Source organism: Accipiter gentilis, chromosome 5, assembly GCF_929443795.1.
Source record: "Accipiter gentilis chromosome 5, bAccGen1.1, whole genome shotgun sequence".
In the NCBI taxonomy this organism is placed as follows: Eukaryota; Metazoa; Chordata; class Aves; order Accipitriformes; family Accipitridae; genus Astur; species Astur gentilis.
In genome coordinates this window covers 35,928,427-35,945,808 of record NC_064884.1, presented here as the reverse complement: position 1 = coordinate 35,945,808, position 17,382 = coordinate 35,928,427, and the positions used below count along the sequence as shown (strand labels likewise).

The window sequence follows — 17,382 nt, the reverse complement described above, 5'->3', positions numbered from 1 at the left end:
TATGGGAGGAATGAGGTGAATCCACTATAGGATAATAAGGGGAATAAGATGACATTCTTGATTAAAGTGAGTGAAGGGAAGGCAAGTGTATAGGAGGTGTAAGAAGGAAATTGGGGCAGTTTAAGGTAAAGCAGAATAAAAGAGATGGCATATAATTTAGATGACGCGTAAAATTAGAGGTCCAGCACTGACCCCCATTAATTTGGAAGTTGAATATGGGAGCTGGAATTTTTCCTGGGTCCTGCTGTAAGTACATTCTGCTAGCTCCATTTCTGTAAAAAGAAATGACCCATTATATGAACAGACTTCTTATATGCCTGTTTGACTTCCATAATCAGTACCTACATGCAATCCATTTTTAACTAATCTTATCTGAATTAGGTCAGGAATAAAGAATTGATTTCACATAAAGAATCCAGTGTTATTTATTATTACTATTTGTAATAATGCAGTATGGTTGCTGTACTAATTTGTTAGTAAACATCTCTAAGTATTGAACTCATTTAATGCAATATAATAGTCAAGAATTGCAAAATTCTTTGCAGTAAGTTAGTAGAATAGCTTATATGTTTAAATGGAATAATGCCTGAAAAATAGCATAGAGCTGGGTCTGTGAAATTAAAAAAAAATAAATAAAAAGAAGATAACAAAGGCCAATGAATTGTTCCTTAGAATCCATTATATTACAGTACAGGTAGCGTGAATAGGAAGAGTGCATCTACTCTACCTTTTTAACCGAATTCAAAGGCTGTTGATGTTAAAACGTTACTTTTGTGGCCAGTTTTCCAAAGCAGAGTACAAATACATGTACTCATTCAACTGCATTAATAAAACTAAGCTTCTCTTTCTTGCTGTTAATGTGTATTAATACATTCATACCAAGAATACTAGCAATAATTAGAAAAAAAATGCTTCCCTGGTTAATATAGCTGGCATTTAGAACTGGAGCTTAGTCACAGATGGAGGGTAGACCTTTCAATTGTCTTCAGGTAAGCAGTTCAGTCTAGGGTATGAAGGGATTTCTCAGAAGCTCAGTGACTTCCACTTGAATTTAAAATAATTTGGAGAATGGCTTAAGGAATCTGTTTTTAAAATTAAATTTGCAAGGGGACAATTCTCTGTTTTGATGAGTTTTGTGATACTTTCATCAGATGAGAATTGCTTCATAATTTCAGAATAGAGCCATTTACACCAGGTAGTTATTGCATCCTAATCTGTAATGCCATGTAGCATTCATCCTAGCTTACAATTTAGTTTTCTTGATCCTAGAAGTGCAAAAATTCATAATAATGACTTCGGTCATGTCTTTTTTTCTTTCTTTTGGGATTTAGAGATGGGTGGGGTAAGGAACAGAAAACATTACTGTCTCTAAGTAGTAGAAATGCAAAGTTAATGTAGTTACTTTTTTACCTTTAAATAGTCTTTCTCTGACAAAATTGAGAAATAGGATTTTTAATGCACAATTTTATACAGAGATGTGTAAAAATTTTGTAAGATTTTTATTAGCATCTAATTCTGGAATACTCTTACATAAGTACCTACATGATTTATTTTTAGCTTTTTGGGAATGGAAATTCTCTCAGTAGTGTTATTTGTGTTATATTAATGTGGCTTTCTATACCAACGGGTCCTTTGAATTTCAGACGGAAATACTTACTGCATCAGTTTTCTTTCTCCAAACTGTTTCTACTTCACAACTCCTATATTCTACAGTAAAACCTTAAAAGCAGCTTTTCTAAGGTAATGTACAAATATCAAATCAGCAGTTCTGAAAATTTTCTCATTGCAAGTAATCTTACTTCCTGACCTCAATGAAAGTATAATTGATTTTTTTTGTTCTGTGGCACTACACTTCCCTAGCACAGCTCCTTATTTTGGGAACTGGGTTTTTTGTAGCCTTCCTATAGAAAACTATGGCAGCAAAGGTTAGCCCCTTCATCTTCCAGAAAACCAGAATTTTATTTCCCTGAAGGGACTCAGAATATTATAGGCAAGACATCAGAAATTATTGGTTGAACGATAGTTCACCCTAGACTGAAATGTTTTTTCCAGGCACAATAAAGCTTATCTGCAATAGTGCCTGTTAAGACTTGTCTGCCAGGTAAGTCATCTGAAAATCTAATTACTATTGACATCCAAAGACAGATACGTTCCTCAACATTAAGCAGCCTCAGTGTTTTATAAGCAACAAACTGGCTTAAGTAAGTCAGTGGTTTGATCTTGACATGCTTATCAATGTACCAAGCATGACGCTTCGCTGTTATCTATATGGGATTGTTCTGTGGAAAGATGAAAGAAAACAGCAAGAATGGTTGAATCTGGCTGTTTCGCATGCAGAACATTGCTTCCAGCTGTGGAGTTCAGAGATTACTCTTTGCCTTGACAAGAATAGCTATCTGGTCAGGGTAGTCTTTGATATCTAGCAGCTGGGCAATGTGCTTTCCTCTAGGTCTCACTCTTAACAGTTGCTCAGATAGCTGGCTTATGTGATCTCCTACCCTTTTGCTACTTAATTTGTTAAATTCCATTAAATTCTGAGGTAAGTTAGTTACTCTTGAAATTACAGCTTGATTTCATTGGACTAAACTAAAATACACGCACAATTTATAATGCATTTGTCCTCTTGGTGAGAAATTGCTATGAAATGCCCCTTTTGCAAGTGGTCCCAGAAGGGTAATCTTCACAATGTTACACAGTGCATACACCACTGATGTGGCAGTGACAGCCATAAATACAGTTGTTATACCTTTAATAACCTAATTTTTGTGCTATGCTATCTCATGCCTCTATCAAGGGACATGAGATGCTTTTTAAAGCTTTGTTGAATGAGGATGAATGTATGCACTTAAACATGTGTTTAAGTTATTGGTGGACTGCATTCTTAAGTGTCAATTTTTAAAAAATAATTGGAGAAATGAAGTATCTGTCTCTTTACCCCACATCCTACGCTGGGGAGTTTCCCAGCCTCCCAGTGGTACCTAGCTGACAGCTGCTTTAAGATGCAGCTATCATCATACCTGCACATACTGTAGCTGTTACCATAAGTAGGTCTAAGAATTTTGTTCTTCATTGAGAACAGTCAGGCTCATGGTACAGCTTCTACCAGATGTTACAGATAAGTAAAATGTCAAGAAATAAAAATAGAGATGTAAAAAAGTTTTGTTTTTTTTTTTTCTTTTTAAACTGCAAACCTTAAAATTTACTAAAGCATTTGAAGAGTAACAAATGGTATCAAATTCAAGTATCCCTACTAGATCTGCTATTAAAGAGTAAACTAAAGTCCTTTTAGTTTGACACAGATGTTCTTTTATACTGTAAATTTTGCATCACTGAGCATGTCCTATTAAAGAAAATATATTTTCTTGAAACTTGCTTGATTATTGTGTGTATTGAATGTCTGTGTCCATTTCTCTCCAGCTTCCTCATAACTCATGAATGTCTGGCCGGGGTTAATGACAGCATTCATTAGTGAGGTCCACATCTCTTCTTGGAATCTGTTTCTATGTGTATATTAGAACAGCTCTTTGGTTTATGTTAGACATAGTGTAAGAAATGTAATTAAGAGAATGATGACTTAGGTGCAGACTAGTCCTTTTGCATAGGTAGGTGCAGTGAAAAGAAGGGGAAATTGTTTGGGCTTTCATTATCACTTCATTATTTTTTCTTTGAAAAAGTGAATACTGAGAAGTAAATACAAGAAAATGTATGTATTTATTATAAGTATTATATTATTCACGTTATGTGTTTTATGTATTTATGTTTTTTATAATTTTTATACATTTTTTAATTTAGAGCTCTCCAACTGGTTTATTACATTCTTGGTAGTACTTTTTCCCAACAAAGATTTGTTCTATTTCCAATATCTTAAAAATATATACCAACTGGTTTTTTAACCTACATATGAAAACCATGTCTCAGCATATTCTGTTTTTTCCACTGCTTTCCATGTAAATCCCAGTTTCTTAAATTTGTGTTGGTTTACAAGGAATTTTATCTGGGTTTAGTTTGTGACTTAGGACTCCATTTATGCCTGGCTGGTATATTGAAGAGTGCTAATACCCGTTTGTCAGTTGTTACAGATTTCCTCCTTGAGAGCTTCTGCTACAGATGGTTTTTTACTTATTTATGTGTGCCAGCCATGGATCTTAGTTATTCCCTCCTGAACTTTGTCTTGTTCTAAGAAATGAGATTTTAAATTGAGTTTGAAAGCATGGTCTTTTGGCTAAAATTTTCAGTGAAGGAAAGATTTCTTTTTTCTTTGCTTTTGAAGTAGTTTTGTAACTATAGTGGTATTTGTGCTATTGACTTGTGTGCAAATAGTTGAAATGTCATGATGCAAGCAAGTGTACAAGCTGCCTGTTGGTTTTAATTTAGTAGATAGATTCTACACAATAGTACCAGGCTATTCTTTTTCAAAAGTAAAATGTTATAGTACATCTCTTTTGGCATGATTTTGTATTGTGTAATGTGGTTATATGCAAAAAACGGAGAAGAAATACTTTTAAGAGTTGCATCTTAGTTGCATGCAAATTAAAATAGTTCTTCCGTATCTGCTCAGATTTGACTGGTTAGTATTTATTGTCTTCAGTCAGTACACAGTCATATTAGTCTTTCCAAGGAACTGGGTCAGGCTGTCAAACCAAATAAAGAGTACACCAGAGGAAAAGTTTGGCAGCTCAGTAGACATTTATTTCTGCAATGTGTAGGTACTAAAACTTTTATTCCTTGGCCTTGGGACAGAGTTCCATCTGCTGGAGTTACTGTTGCGTGAGAACAAGCAGCCCTTTGGGCTGCCTCACGTTCCTTGTTTGGATGATGCAGTTGATTGGAGCAGGTGCTTTCCCAGAATGATTTTGTGAGCCCTCCCTGAATTTACCTGTCACAAAATTTGGAGGTTCAAACACCTTTTAATCCCAAATTTGCTCAGTTTCCTGTTACTTGTAAAATCCACATGTGAGAAACTCATAACGAACATCAGTTGGATTACTACAACATTTATTGCTCATCTGATCTGCATTAGAATTTGTAACTGCATATGTTATACATACATTAAAATACGTAGTTGAATAGGGAAGTATTTTTATGTTTTGACAATAGAGAATAAAATGAGAGAATAGTTTCCCTCACCTGCTTCTAGGCCTCTTTGTAGTAAGTAATGGAAAAAATTTACAAAACTGAAAAGTCTTCACTCTGTTTTCCCTATGGATATCCATCCACTTTGGCATTCTTTTATGTTAACAGGCTTCTCCCAAAGCAGAGGGTACAGAAATACAATCTGTAGTTTGTTACAGGGTTGGGGCTGGAAATCTGTAGAAGCCGTTGCAAATCTTCAGCTAACACAGGAGGTGAATGGGCACTTCTTCACTGCAGTTGCAAGAGGAAATGCTTAATAGTAACTGCTACATGTGATAGGAACCATTAAGTACTCAGTACAGTCTATAAGCACATACGCTTTAAAGACGTATCATATACTAGTGTTTCTTCCTGCAGATCTCTTTATTGCCATGTTCACCCTGTATTTTATGCCTTCAGGTTTTCCTTGTATCCCTGCTTTTGTACCAGAATTAAACGGAATAGTATTACCAAAGCAGTGCTGCCATTATTGCTGTGAATATTTCCAGTTAAATTGATTTTTAAAAGCAGTTGCATCAATTTTAATTTTGTTCTAAAGAACACAGTTAATGTCATGTGGGGGTGAGGAATGGGGCTAAGCACTTCTTGGTTTTGGAAGAAGCTACATCAATGGAGACCAGTAAAAAAAGCTGGGGGATGGGATGGAGTTGTTGATTGTAACTTGTAAATTTAGACTTGAAGAATCTTGTGGATAATTTTTGTACTAGTCTTATCCTGCAATAGTAAGGAGGTGACTGAATCGGTCTGTGAGTTTATTACTTCAGGCACTAATTGTTCTTATCAGGCCTGCCTCTGACTGTGGCTTTGAACAGTGCCTGTACAATGGCTGTCACTTCATCTGTGGGGTTTTTTTTACTCTGGAATGATACAGAGAATGGCAGAATCCTGTAGGAGGAGATCTGGCAACTTGTGAAAATGCTCATGAAAAACTTGGCCATTGAAGCAGACAATGGTATAACGCATACTGCTCCCATCTCATGATAAAGTTTTCTAGTTTAGGTATAGAATGGGAGGCAGGTAGTATTTTGTGGCACTTTGTGAACAGAGAGGGCTGTGTTAGGTTTGGGGTTTTTTGTCAGGTTTTTGTTTGTTGTTTTTTTTTTAACAAAGCCATTACTGTGTAGCTGTATTTTTTCAGCAGAGCCATTACAAGGTTTTTCTGTCTGTGGGGTGAGTCACAAGCTTCATGCATATAAGTATTCTGTCAAGATTGCTTTCAATGGCTATGTGTATCCCCCTGTATCTGACAAACTGATTTGCCTTTTTTTATTTTTCCAGAAAATTAAATCTTTGTGGTTTGTAAGACTGGTTATAAATATTTAGCTTAAGACTTGAACCTGTTTCAGTTTTTCTCTAATTTATAAAGTAATTGGTAAATCCGGTGCATTTATGGCTGGGAATTTGAAGCCTTGCTGTTTTTTCTAGTAGAAGAGAATTTGTAGATGCATTATCGTTGTTATAGTACCATATTTCAGGACACTAAAAAGGCAATTTTAATATCATTAACATTTTTAAGTTCTTCCTTGTATCGTTTTTCAGGACAGTAGCAGCAGTATTATCTCAATGCTGTTTAGCAATGTTCAATTTAATTTCTTTTAACTTTTTAAGACAACATCTGGGGAAGATGTACGGGACTTTACGAAGGTGCTGAAGAATAAATTCCGGTCAAAGAAGTATTTCGCAAAGCATCCCCGACTTGGCTACCTACCTGTGCAAACAGTATTGGAGGGTGACAACTTGGAGACGTAAGCTTGATTATAGAGTAACTAGTCCTGGGTCACTGGCCTATGCCATTAAAAACAAAAAAGTGAAACCTAAGAAATAATCAACAGTGGTTGTAGAGCCTTGTGCTGTATTATTTTCTGTGAATTGTTTCGCAGTATTTGAAAATCTTGCCTGTCTTTGAAAAAGTAATATATTTTATACTTTGATTTTTTGTAAGCATTTTATCATGAAGCCATGGACTTTAGCAAGTAGTGTTGGAGGGGGCTGAATGGCTGTTTTACAGAGAACACTTTTATAGCTTTGGGGAGACTAGGCTTTAGGAACTGCACTGCTTGTTTGGTTACGTCAAGGTCCCTGGAGTTAGAAATCTCTGAGCCAGTTAGGTTCCTACAGGCTTCAGAAATATACATGGCCTAATAAAAGAGCGCACTCTCAGTGTCTCCACAGGATTATTTATGGTGCTGGCAGAAATACTCCACTTTATTTACTTACTTGGTAGTTGTCAGCAAAGGACACTCTTAGAAGAGCAAAATGAAGATGTGTTGACAGGGTGCTAGAAGTAGGTTCATGGATTGACTGTCCTTGATGTCCTGGAGTCCGCGGCACGACTGTATCATTGAACACAGCACTGCATAGCTCACAACAGCAAACGTGAAGCTTCAACATATACGCTCTGCTTGCATGCAACAGCCCAGTGCCGTTGTTCACGCTGTTTCCATGACCGGAGGACTGTGCATTTTATTTACAATAAACAAACAAAACCTGCTCATTAGCAGTTTAAGAACCAGGAGGAAGTAATCTGAAAACTGGCATTATTGATGGCCTGGCTTCTAAGGAAGCAACACACATTCAAATGTTAAAATGTTACTCACTGGAGCTGTCTTCAGCTGCCACCAACACAGGAAAGCAAATCTGCTTTGATGTGATGAAAGTTTGCCAATGGTGCCAGAAATTGGAATGTCAAAGCTGTAATCACAGGTCAGGATAAAACTCTCTTGGTCCAGTCATGTGGGAAATATACAGATAAATTGCCAGCATCATGCCGAGGAAACTATTGGTATTGGTTCTCTCCCCTGCAGGTGGCAAAACTCAGAAATACATTCCTTTACATAAAAAAATAAAGAAAATAAAAAATCCTAAATAGTTACTCAAATGTCAGAATGTAATACAATATGTATTTACCTCTGATTATTTTTATGCAGGCAGAAAATAAGCCTTTAACTTTGACTTATGGTGGGTTTTTTGTTGTCAGTAGTGTGTTTGTCCCCTCGATTGTTGGTTTTTTTTCTGTAAATGTATTTTCTAGTTAGTTTAAAATGAAAGTTCCAGTACTTGAGCAGAATTTAAATGAACCGATTATGGTTCATGAACTGCAGATCAGTCAATAACACTGATTTGGTATTTTTTAAAAAATTGATTTTTATTTAACAAAATGAAGTAAGTCAGTCAGTCTCCTGTCTCTCCATGATACATGGCAGTATCTGTTGCTGTCTCTTTTCTACATCAATTGTTGCCAATTCAAATGATTTAGGTGGGTTGCTGGTTAAAATATTTTGTGTTTTTCCAGCTTTCTCTTGCTTAAATGGCACTAAAGTTTGTTTCATAGTTTCTTTCTTTTTTTCTCTCTTTCCTTTTTTTTTTTTTTCTTTTTTCTTCCTTACAGTCCTATCACTCTCATCAGTATGTGGCCAGAGCAATATGAGTGAGTATGCAGAACCCCTTTGTCTGGAAAGCTTAGTATACTGTTTGTTTTCTGTTAGCTCAGTTGCAACTAATCTGATGTGCATGAGCTTTAAGGCATGGCTGACTCAAAGCAATAACCCCCTCAGCAATATTGTGAATTTATTTATTTGTCATCAGTCTAACTTACTTTAAAAATAATGTTTTCTATATCATAAACTGCTTTAGACACCACTGATTTTATTTTATTATTATTTTTTGTCAACTAGTCCTTCCCAGTCTCCACAGCTGTTTCATGATGACACACACTCCAGGATAGAGCAGTATGCTACTAGGTAAGAGTTTCTCACCAGTTCACTGCATTTTGTGATTGATTGCTGCAGATTTTAATATACTCTACTGGCTGGACATTACTTATTAAAAAGATATAATTCTCTGTACTCAGAAGTAAGTGAAATGTTTTTAAATCATTAGCTTCTGAATACAGTACTTAACTGTAAAATAGATGCATTAAATCCATCACCTGACATACAGAATGGAAACTGTTGCAGAATTACTGTGCATTATTCCTAAAATGTACTGGTTTTCTTTTGTTTCTTCATTTTTAACCTTTGAAATAAACTAAACTTGTTGGGTATGTAATTTTTCTCTGTAGGATTTTAGATCCAGAGTTTCATTTTCTTCTGTGAAAGGTTGACATTATGCATTACCATTAACTTTTAGCAGAGCATATAATAATTACAGATGCTTTATGTTCTGGCTTTTATGGGGTCACCCTAGTCCTTTCATGATAAAATGTCTGTTCTGCTAAGTCCTTCTCAGTGCTTCTGTGTTTTGTAGAACTCTCTTCTGTACACTCAGGGCTGGTGACGGTTAAGCACCAACCAGAGATACCCTCTCAAGAATAAGTAACCACCCAACTTTTAGGCAATGAAGAAATTAATCCATATTACCATGGGAACTGACTTGGTTTTGCTTTGGGTATTTTTATGGTTGTATCTGCTGTCCACAACTAATAAACAATGTTAACTTCTTCAGCTTTTTGAATACAAATTCAGAGATTATGTCATCCTCAACTTTTTTTTTGTTTTTTCCCCCAGCAATGAATATTTTCATCCTTCATTAGTAGCATAGTGTAGTGCTTTTCAGTTACTTGGAACATGTCATTCATATAAATCACCCAACATTTCTTTGAATCTATAACTTAGGCCATGCTGTAATCAATTAAAACCCATGGAACAAATAAATTAGACTTCTCTGGAAAGATGTGAGAATTTTCTGTCTCCCTATGTCCTTTTTTCAGACTGTGGTGCCACAATGCTGTGGCTTTCTGTGCCCAGATGAAGCTCGAACTCTGGACTCGCATTAAGGATCAAGGGAGATCCTAGGTGCAATACCTGTTTTCGCTCTCATCCCCTTTGGCTCTTACCAGTTCTGCTCTGGATTAGACTTGCCCGAAGGAGGACCATGCACTGTTCAGGACTCTTTCAGGATACAAAGCTAAATCTGTACCTGCACTGTGCAGACATTGGTTAGCAAAATCAGAAACTTAAAAAATACTAATTACTACATCAGCAAGCTATCTAAAACTATTCAAAATGTTTTTCCTCTAGTAACAATCTAAAAAATGAAGACATAATTCTGTAACTTTCACATATTTTTTATTGTCAGCTTTCTAGTTGGATCTTTTATTATGCATTTTCATCAAAGACTTAAAGATGCTGAGCTAAGCAGCATTACAAAGGTGACTTGTAAGCATGTTACCATGATCTAGACCTGTTTGTGATGCCCCAGAGCGGAGATGATCTGAATGTCTGTAGTCACTTAGAAGCTTGTTCTTCTCTTCAGGGGGAGGTGTTGGAGCACAGTGTGCCACCCCAGCTATGGTGGGACAAGATGCTCAAACAACATCCTGTGTGTGCTTTTGTTTCTCCTCCTTCAACCCTGAGATATATTAACAAATATACAGCTGGGCAAGCTTGCTCCTTGCTAAAACAGGGTTCCCATTTCTTTAGGGCCTTGCACACTGTTTTCAAAAAGAAGTTTGAAGATGTCTGTAATAATGCATAACACACTTGCAAAAATATGTGTGAAATTAAGATATCTTTATAGTAAAGGAAATAGCTGTATTTGGTGCAGTCCAGTGTATATGCACAGCATTGAGTGTTCTTAGATTTTTGTATGTGTGTCTTACATACATAAGGTATATCTTTCCTAGAAACTTGAATATACAGGAAATTTCTGCTGTGATTTTAAAGAGCTGTATGGCCTTTTATATGTAAAGTATAATAATCCAGTCCTTTTAGATTAATTCCTTCCAAAATGAGGAACCATAGGCAATGACACCCTGTAATTACACTGGTTTTTGTGTTGTTTTCCAGGACTTGTCTGTCCACAGTGTGATGTTATTTGCCAAGCATAATTTCAGATGTTGCATGTGCTATATTTAAAAAGTATTCATCCTCTTTTGTTAGTCCAGCTTTATAAAATTCAAAAAGAAAACCATCTGCGAAAACATCTCTTTTAACTAATTTTACCATGATAGTTGTGGTGATGCTAATGATAATTATACTAGCGATAGAAAATATACTTGTTCCTTGTTGCTTGGCAAGTAGGATTAGTTAATCATAGCACGAGTTTCTCGTAAAAGTCCTCTGGATTATAGGGATTTGTCACAAAATCTAGGCATTTATTCCTATTCATGTACACCAAGATTGCCATACCTGAGCTGTTTCTAAGTAGAATTGATCTTCGCACTGCCCCTGTTTCAATTGTGCAACATGTTCTCTGAAAGTCGTGGTCTTTCCCTGCCTTTCAGGCTTGCGCAGATGGAAAGGACCAATGGCTCCTTCCTCACGGACAGTAGCTCCACCACAGGAAGCGTGTAAGTAACTCATACTCATGAAGGCTGCCAAGAACTTCAAATATATGCATGGTGTATATATATGCATGGTATAATCTTCCTAAGTTGTAACACAGGACTTAGTCCCAGTGAAAGTAGCTAATAAGTATGACCCCAAGGATGCCTGCATGAATTTCATTATTCCAAGCACCAGTTCTAGAAATTGGCAATGTTCATTTGATGTTGTAAGGGAACTCTACATTTGTCAGCCATTCTGCTTCAAAAGTGAGGATGTTTCATGCGACTGGAAAAAAGTCACAGCTCTATAGGTTCTAGTTTGTATTCCTTTTCTGCTTTTATCATAGCGTAAAAGAAAAGAAATCCTTCTATGTCGAAGTGGACAATGGAGTGGGTCAAAAGCTTGTGATAACTCGCAGGATAATTTTCTCCTTGAAAAAACATCATCTATATTTTGAAGGTTCTGCAGAGCCAGAAACAGTGTGGCTACTTCTTGTTTATATTTCGGTTTGCTGGCTGCTTATCCATCTGTTTGTACTTGGGTATATAAACACAGTCCTACATTAATATTATCAACATCATTTTCTTTTTTGAATTATGTGTCACTTTTGTTGTAAAAACCTTCATTAAAATGCACTGATGAACCTGAAAAGCCTAGAAGCCCTTGAATTACTGATGAATTAAATCTGATTTTTTTCAGTCTAAAAATACATGAATGATTTAACCTCACTGTATCATCAGTTCTATTAATTAAATCAGTGTAGTGGGACCACCTCTTTAAAGTTACTAATGTCATCAGCATTTTTAAAGAGGAAGCAGAAATTGTTCAGCTGTAGTTAGAAAATGCTGCTGTTCTCAATAATACTTTCATTTACTGTTTTAAAATCTAATCACAAAATTATTCTACCTATGAATGTACTAACAATTTGAGATTTAAAATACTTTGCTTTGGGAAAGCACATGTGACCACTGTTAAATGTTTCCTCTTTCCTGCCTAATTAACTCTATTTACATAACTACTAAAACTTTTTTCATGTGTAACTGTTTTCATGAATTTTTGTCATTGGTACCCTCACCAGTGAGAGAAATGCAGCCAAAATATTCCCTTTTGATTTCCCTTCCAAAAAAAAAAAAAAAAGCAAACATACTGTCATTTGGCAGGAAAGCTGAAAACTTGAAGGCAGTTAAATGCTCATACACCGCACTGAGTTGTTTATTTTGCAATTAATGAGTCTACTCATATACAAAGACTAAACAACCATCCATCCCAATGGTAAAAGGGGGTGTATATGCTTAATTTCTACTGGCAAATTAGCTGTTGATTTTAATGCTATTTCCCTGCTCACCTATAAAAGTGACCTTTATTTTAAGAAAAAGAATGAACATGGTGAACTTGTGTACCAACATGTGAGAGGGACCTCTGAATTTGGGTCTCAGTCCTGTTGGCAAAAGGAGACTGTTACACAAACAAAATATGCAGATTTTTAGAAGCCAAAGGAGGTCAAGAAAGTAACTTTGTACCCAGTGGCACTTTGTTTTATTTGCAGATAATAATACATGGTTTTGTTAAGGTAAATACTGAAGTACTCACAAAATTCTGAAGAATTTCAAATTTTGGAGCTAAACTGTTATCATAGAATCGTTTAGGTTGGAAAAGACCTTTAAGATGATCAAGTCCAACCATTAACCTAACACTGCCAAGTCCACCACTAAACCATGTCCCTAAGCACCACATCTACATGTCTTTTAAATACCTCTGGGGATGGTGACTCAACCACTTCCGTGGGCAGCCTGTTCCACTGCTTGAGAACCCTTTGGGTGAAGAAGTTTTTCCAGGGATCTACAGAGCTATGAAGTTTGGATTCCAGTTTGGATCATAAGTTGCCTACAGCTGGAACGCTGGGAATCTAGGATTATAGCTCAGCTCTATTCTTATTGTTTAAATGCAATTTAACATAGAAATGCAAATAGTGTAATAATTCTATATAGACTGAATTTGAAGGAGCAATTTGAAATTTGGATGCACTTTTTTTCAGCTTGGATGCCCCTGCTGTAAACCTGAGCAAAATCTTTTTTTTTTTCTTTTTTTTTTTTTATGTTATTCTTTCAAATATTCAGGAGATGATTACTGGTTTGGAAATCAAATTCTGTGTTTCTCATAATTGGAGTTCTGTTCTGTGATCTTATTTTTATTGATCCTCAAGAGTCCTTCAGTTTACCGTGAACCTGGAACAGAGGCATAGTTGCAGTTAATATTGGAAAGTTAGTGCTTTGATCTTGTCAGGTTCACAAGCTCATCAACAATACTTTTAACACTCTTCATGCTCCAAAGAGCATGTGTAAGAAGTCTTCCACATTTGAGTGACAATAAGAGAACTTTTGCTATCAGTTAAACATCATGAAGGTTTTTTTGCAGGAATGTTTTGCAATATGCCATTTGATTAAGAAAACATTCTTCAAAGAAATTTCTTGGGTTTTAACTAACCTGTTGTCTTGAATGTCATTATGACTTTTTCTATCTCCCTGACTAAGCTTTTCTAATCCTGCCCTTCCCTAAAGGTATGTGAATTCTATTTGAAAAAACATTTTTCTCAATTGGAAAAATATTTGTAGATAGCAAAAAAAGTCATAGTCTCTCCTGTAGTACGTCCAGCTTCTTAACAAACTTTCTAATGCTCTCATGCATGAGTTTTCTGGTATAAATACGTTGAATAAAAATGTCTTTCCTTTGTGTCATCTTCCCCATGCATTAGGGAGTTCTAAATGTTTAGGCTAGACTGTTGTGACGAATTTTCTTTGGCTTTAATTCATGCGAAAACATCTTTATAGCAGACTGGCCTCTTCACAAGTGAAGATGAGCATAAGGAAAAAATGAAGTCTTTGCAAATGAAGTCTTTGCAACAAAGAATGATAAATAGTGTCCCTAACAGAAAGCTGTGCCTCACAATTTGACAAATCATGGTGTAGTAGAATGAAAAGACAAAAAAAACTGTTAGGAGAATAGGATGAGAATGTAACTCTCTTATTCCTGTAATGTATGAACTATCCTATCTAGCCCATACTGACGTTAATTGCACTGGACATAGTACAAATACTTTCTGTATAAATGTGAATATTTAATAGCTGTTTTCTGATTAATGCCTTTGCTACCAGGTACCTTTATGCTCTCAGTACTGTTGTGCCACTTCACACTCATCTGAAGGCAGAGTGGGAACATACCTGACATTGTATTTGTTAGGGAGCTGTGCACTCAGGTGCAGGAGTAGGAACAAACAGTGAAGGCCAGTGGTACATCCAGCTGGCACTGCCACTCCGTGTGCTGTAAGTCAAACTGGAGCCCCCAGTGCATGGTATGTGAATACTTTGACGTGATACAAGTGGTTAAAAGGCATCTTGTCACAATGAGAAATTAGTTCCATGTGATGATAAAATTAGGAGAAAAACAAGTAAGTTAAAGACAAAGCATTTTGGATTACCTTCCTGAACCTTGTTCTAATATTTCTCATAGCATCAGTAGGTCAAGGTACACTTTATTTGGACTAGAATGAATGGTGCTTAGTATGAGAGCACCAGGAAAAATGAAAATGTTCGATGAAGGAGGTTCACAAATACCCACATCTTACTATCTGAAATCTAATATAACAATCAGTTTTCATAATCAAATAAAATAATACACTGATAGAAAGTGACTGTCAGGAAATCTGAATTTTTCTTTCCACAGCGTAGTCTTGATGTAAGGGAAGTTATATGCAACATTATTTGCCTCTTGCTTCCTCCATACATAACACATGTTTTGCAATAGACCTCTTGGAAATATACATCCACAAAGAAAATAGGATTTTTCAAAGGCCATTTTCCCTGGGTTTACTTGTTAGGGTGTTCTTTTCCTTTGAGATGTACTTCTTTCAAGTCTGACCTCCTGAGACGTCATTTTTACTGCTTTCTACTGTGGTGAAATGCTGAAAAGAAGCTGCAGTCACTGTTGCTGAAGAAGTTTGTGTACTTCTAGCTTTTTTTCAAAGCATGCAGGGAATTCAGGAGAATAACCGCTCATAAAAGATGAGGAATTTATTCTGATGTTGTGCTTTCATTTTGGTTGCTGACTGCCGTCTCCAACCAGTTCTACAGAAGACAGTCCCAGATTCTCAAAATGAAAGTGTTTGCATGGCATAGAGTGTGTGTCACTCCCTTAACACTGTAGGTCGTTTTGAATCCCCGCCCTGGGACTCCTGTGCTACTCGTGTATCTGTCTTAATTACAGTCATGAGGTTTGTTGGTGCAAGTTCAAGGTTCTGGTTTTTTGAACTAGCAATTTTGCAAGACAGACCAGAGGTGGAACAGATGATAAAAATATGCTTTTCCTTCAGAGGACTTCTTTTATCAGGCACTTCCTCCAGCCTGTGAAAAAGCCTGCTGTCAGTTGCAAGGTGTGATGCCTAAAAAAAAAAAACCACCAGTGAATATTCACAGTCTGTCCTGTGCAGTTTCTGAGACTCTGAACCAGTTAGAGAGGAGGGAAATTAAATTTTCTCTGGACTGAATAAGTGGGAGTCCAAAACATAAAAGTATCTGTATTTAGCTGTGTTGATCTCACCTACTGGACCACAATACAGTCAAAAGTATCTAAGCATTTACTATGTAAACTCTTTCTTTAAGAGGTTTATAAGTTTCATTAAAAAATGAGGTTACACCTAATGCAAAATCTTGACAGAATCTCAGATTTAACAAATTCAAATAAATATAATAAATCCGGCTTTACAGAGCCCTATATTAAAAAAAAAAAAAATCCATTTCAGATGACCTACCTAGTTGTTTATAAACTAATTCATCATCTTAAAATATAGACAGCAGCTTTTTGATGCCAAATTAAGCAGACTAAACTACTTGATCACTGAAACCTTTCCTGACAATATCAACACCCTTGCACAAAAGAAGGCTGTATGTGTAGTTACGCTGTGTCACTTCATACGTAAGCACTGTTTCGAAACCTGGATGATAAAGCTGTGTTCTCTCTCCAGTCTGCTTTAATACTGTTTCTGTGCTTGCTGAAGATGTGACATGGAATCGCCAACACTCCCAGCGTAGGGCAGCTGTTTGGGTCGCAGTGAGGGCATTCTGCACGTTTTGCAGGGCTGCAGAAGCCCTGCTGTGTACCGCAGAGTTGAAGCCCCAAAAGGTTTTACATCACTTTGGCAAAAATTTAGTTGTAAGGGGTGGGGGTTTTTTATCAAGATGGTTAAAGGACGGAGAAGTACCATGAGGTTTTTGATATCACATTAGGACCTGATCCAAACTCTAGTAACTGCACTAGCTTTTGTTTTAGTTTTAACTAGACTAAATGCAAAATAACAAAGCGAGCGATGATGAGTTTCCCTGAGATCACTCAAGTAACGGAGAAGTGAAATTAGTTAGAGGCTTTTTCTGTAGGTGAGGAGAAAAGAAAGGAGCACTATTCTGTTTCTTTGTCAGATATCCTTTATATTTTTTGAGGGACTTAAATGCACATACAACCCCAATTATATTTTAATTATATAGTTGTATTTAATGAAAAATTCATTACATTTATTCATTTGCATGGGAAGATCCATATTGTAATTTCTTCTAATGAGTGTAGTACTGACTACAGCCAAGACAGATAAGAAATAAGTGAATCTACATTATTTGCTTTAAACTTTCTACTCATTGTTAAAAGTGGAAGAACTCACTAATTAGGTTCCTTTTTCAATTTTACATGTAAGCTTTCTGCAAACCAGTAGTTAATCACAAAAGATAGGATGGAGCAAAGTGACATGCAACCAGAGCTCTGTGGAAGGATCTCTTCATACCTGACCGTTTTTAACCTTTATACCTTAAATGAACTTATATGAAATAGAATGCCATGAACTTTTAAAGTGGATAGAACTGTCACAGGCTATAATTTATTTTATTTTTTTTTGGTTTGGGTTTTTTAGATATAGTGTTAGTTGACGCACATTTGTTTGATT

At 36.1% G+C, this 17,382-nt stretch overlaps 1 protein-coding gene across 9 annotated transcripts in view; it reads left to right on the top strand.

Moving 5' to 3' along the window:
- Window positions 1-17,382, top strand: part of UTRN (utrophin) — a 389,337-nt gene that overhangs the window by 354,293 nt on the left and 17,662 nt on the right. For 7 of the 9 annotated variants that reach the window (XM_049799497.1, XM_049799496.1, XM_049799499.1 and 4 more), the window contains 4 exons: window positions 6,742-6,878; window positions 8,522-8,560; window positions 8,808-8,873; window positions 11,357-11,422. In XM_049799497.1, coding sequence (XP_049655454.1) covers window positions 6,742-6,878; window positions 8,522-8,560; window positions 8,808-8,873; window positions 11,357-11,422 — 308 coding nt within the window. The remainder of the gene's footprint in view (window positions 1-6,741; window positions 6,879-8,521; window positions 8,561-8,807; window positions 8,874-11,356; window positions 11,423-17,382) is intronic. The other 2 variants (XM_049799498.1, XM_049799505.1) reach the window with 1 other exon arrangement.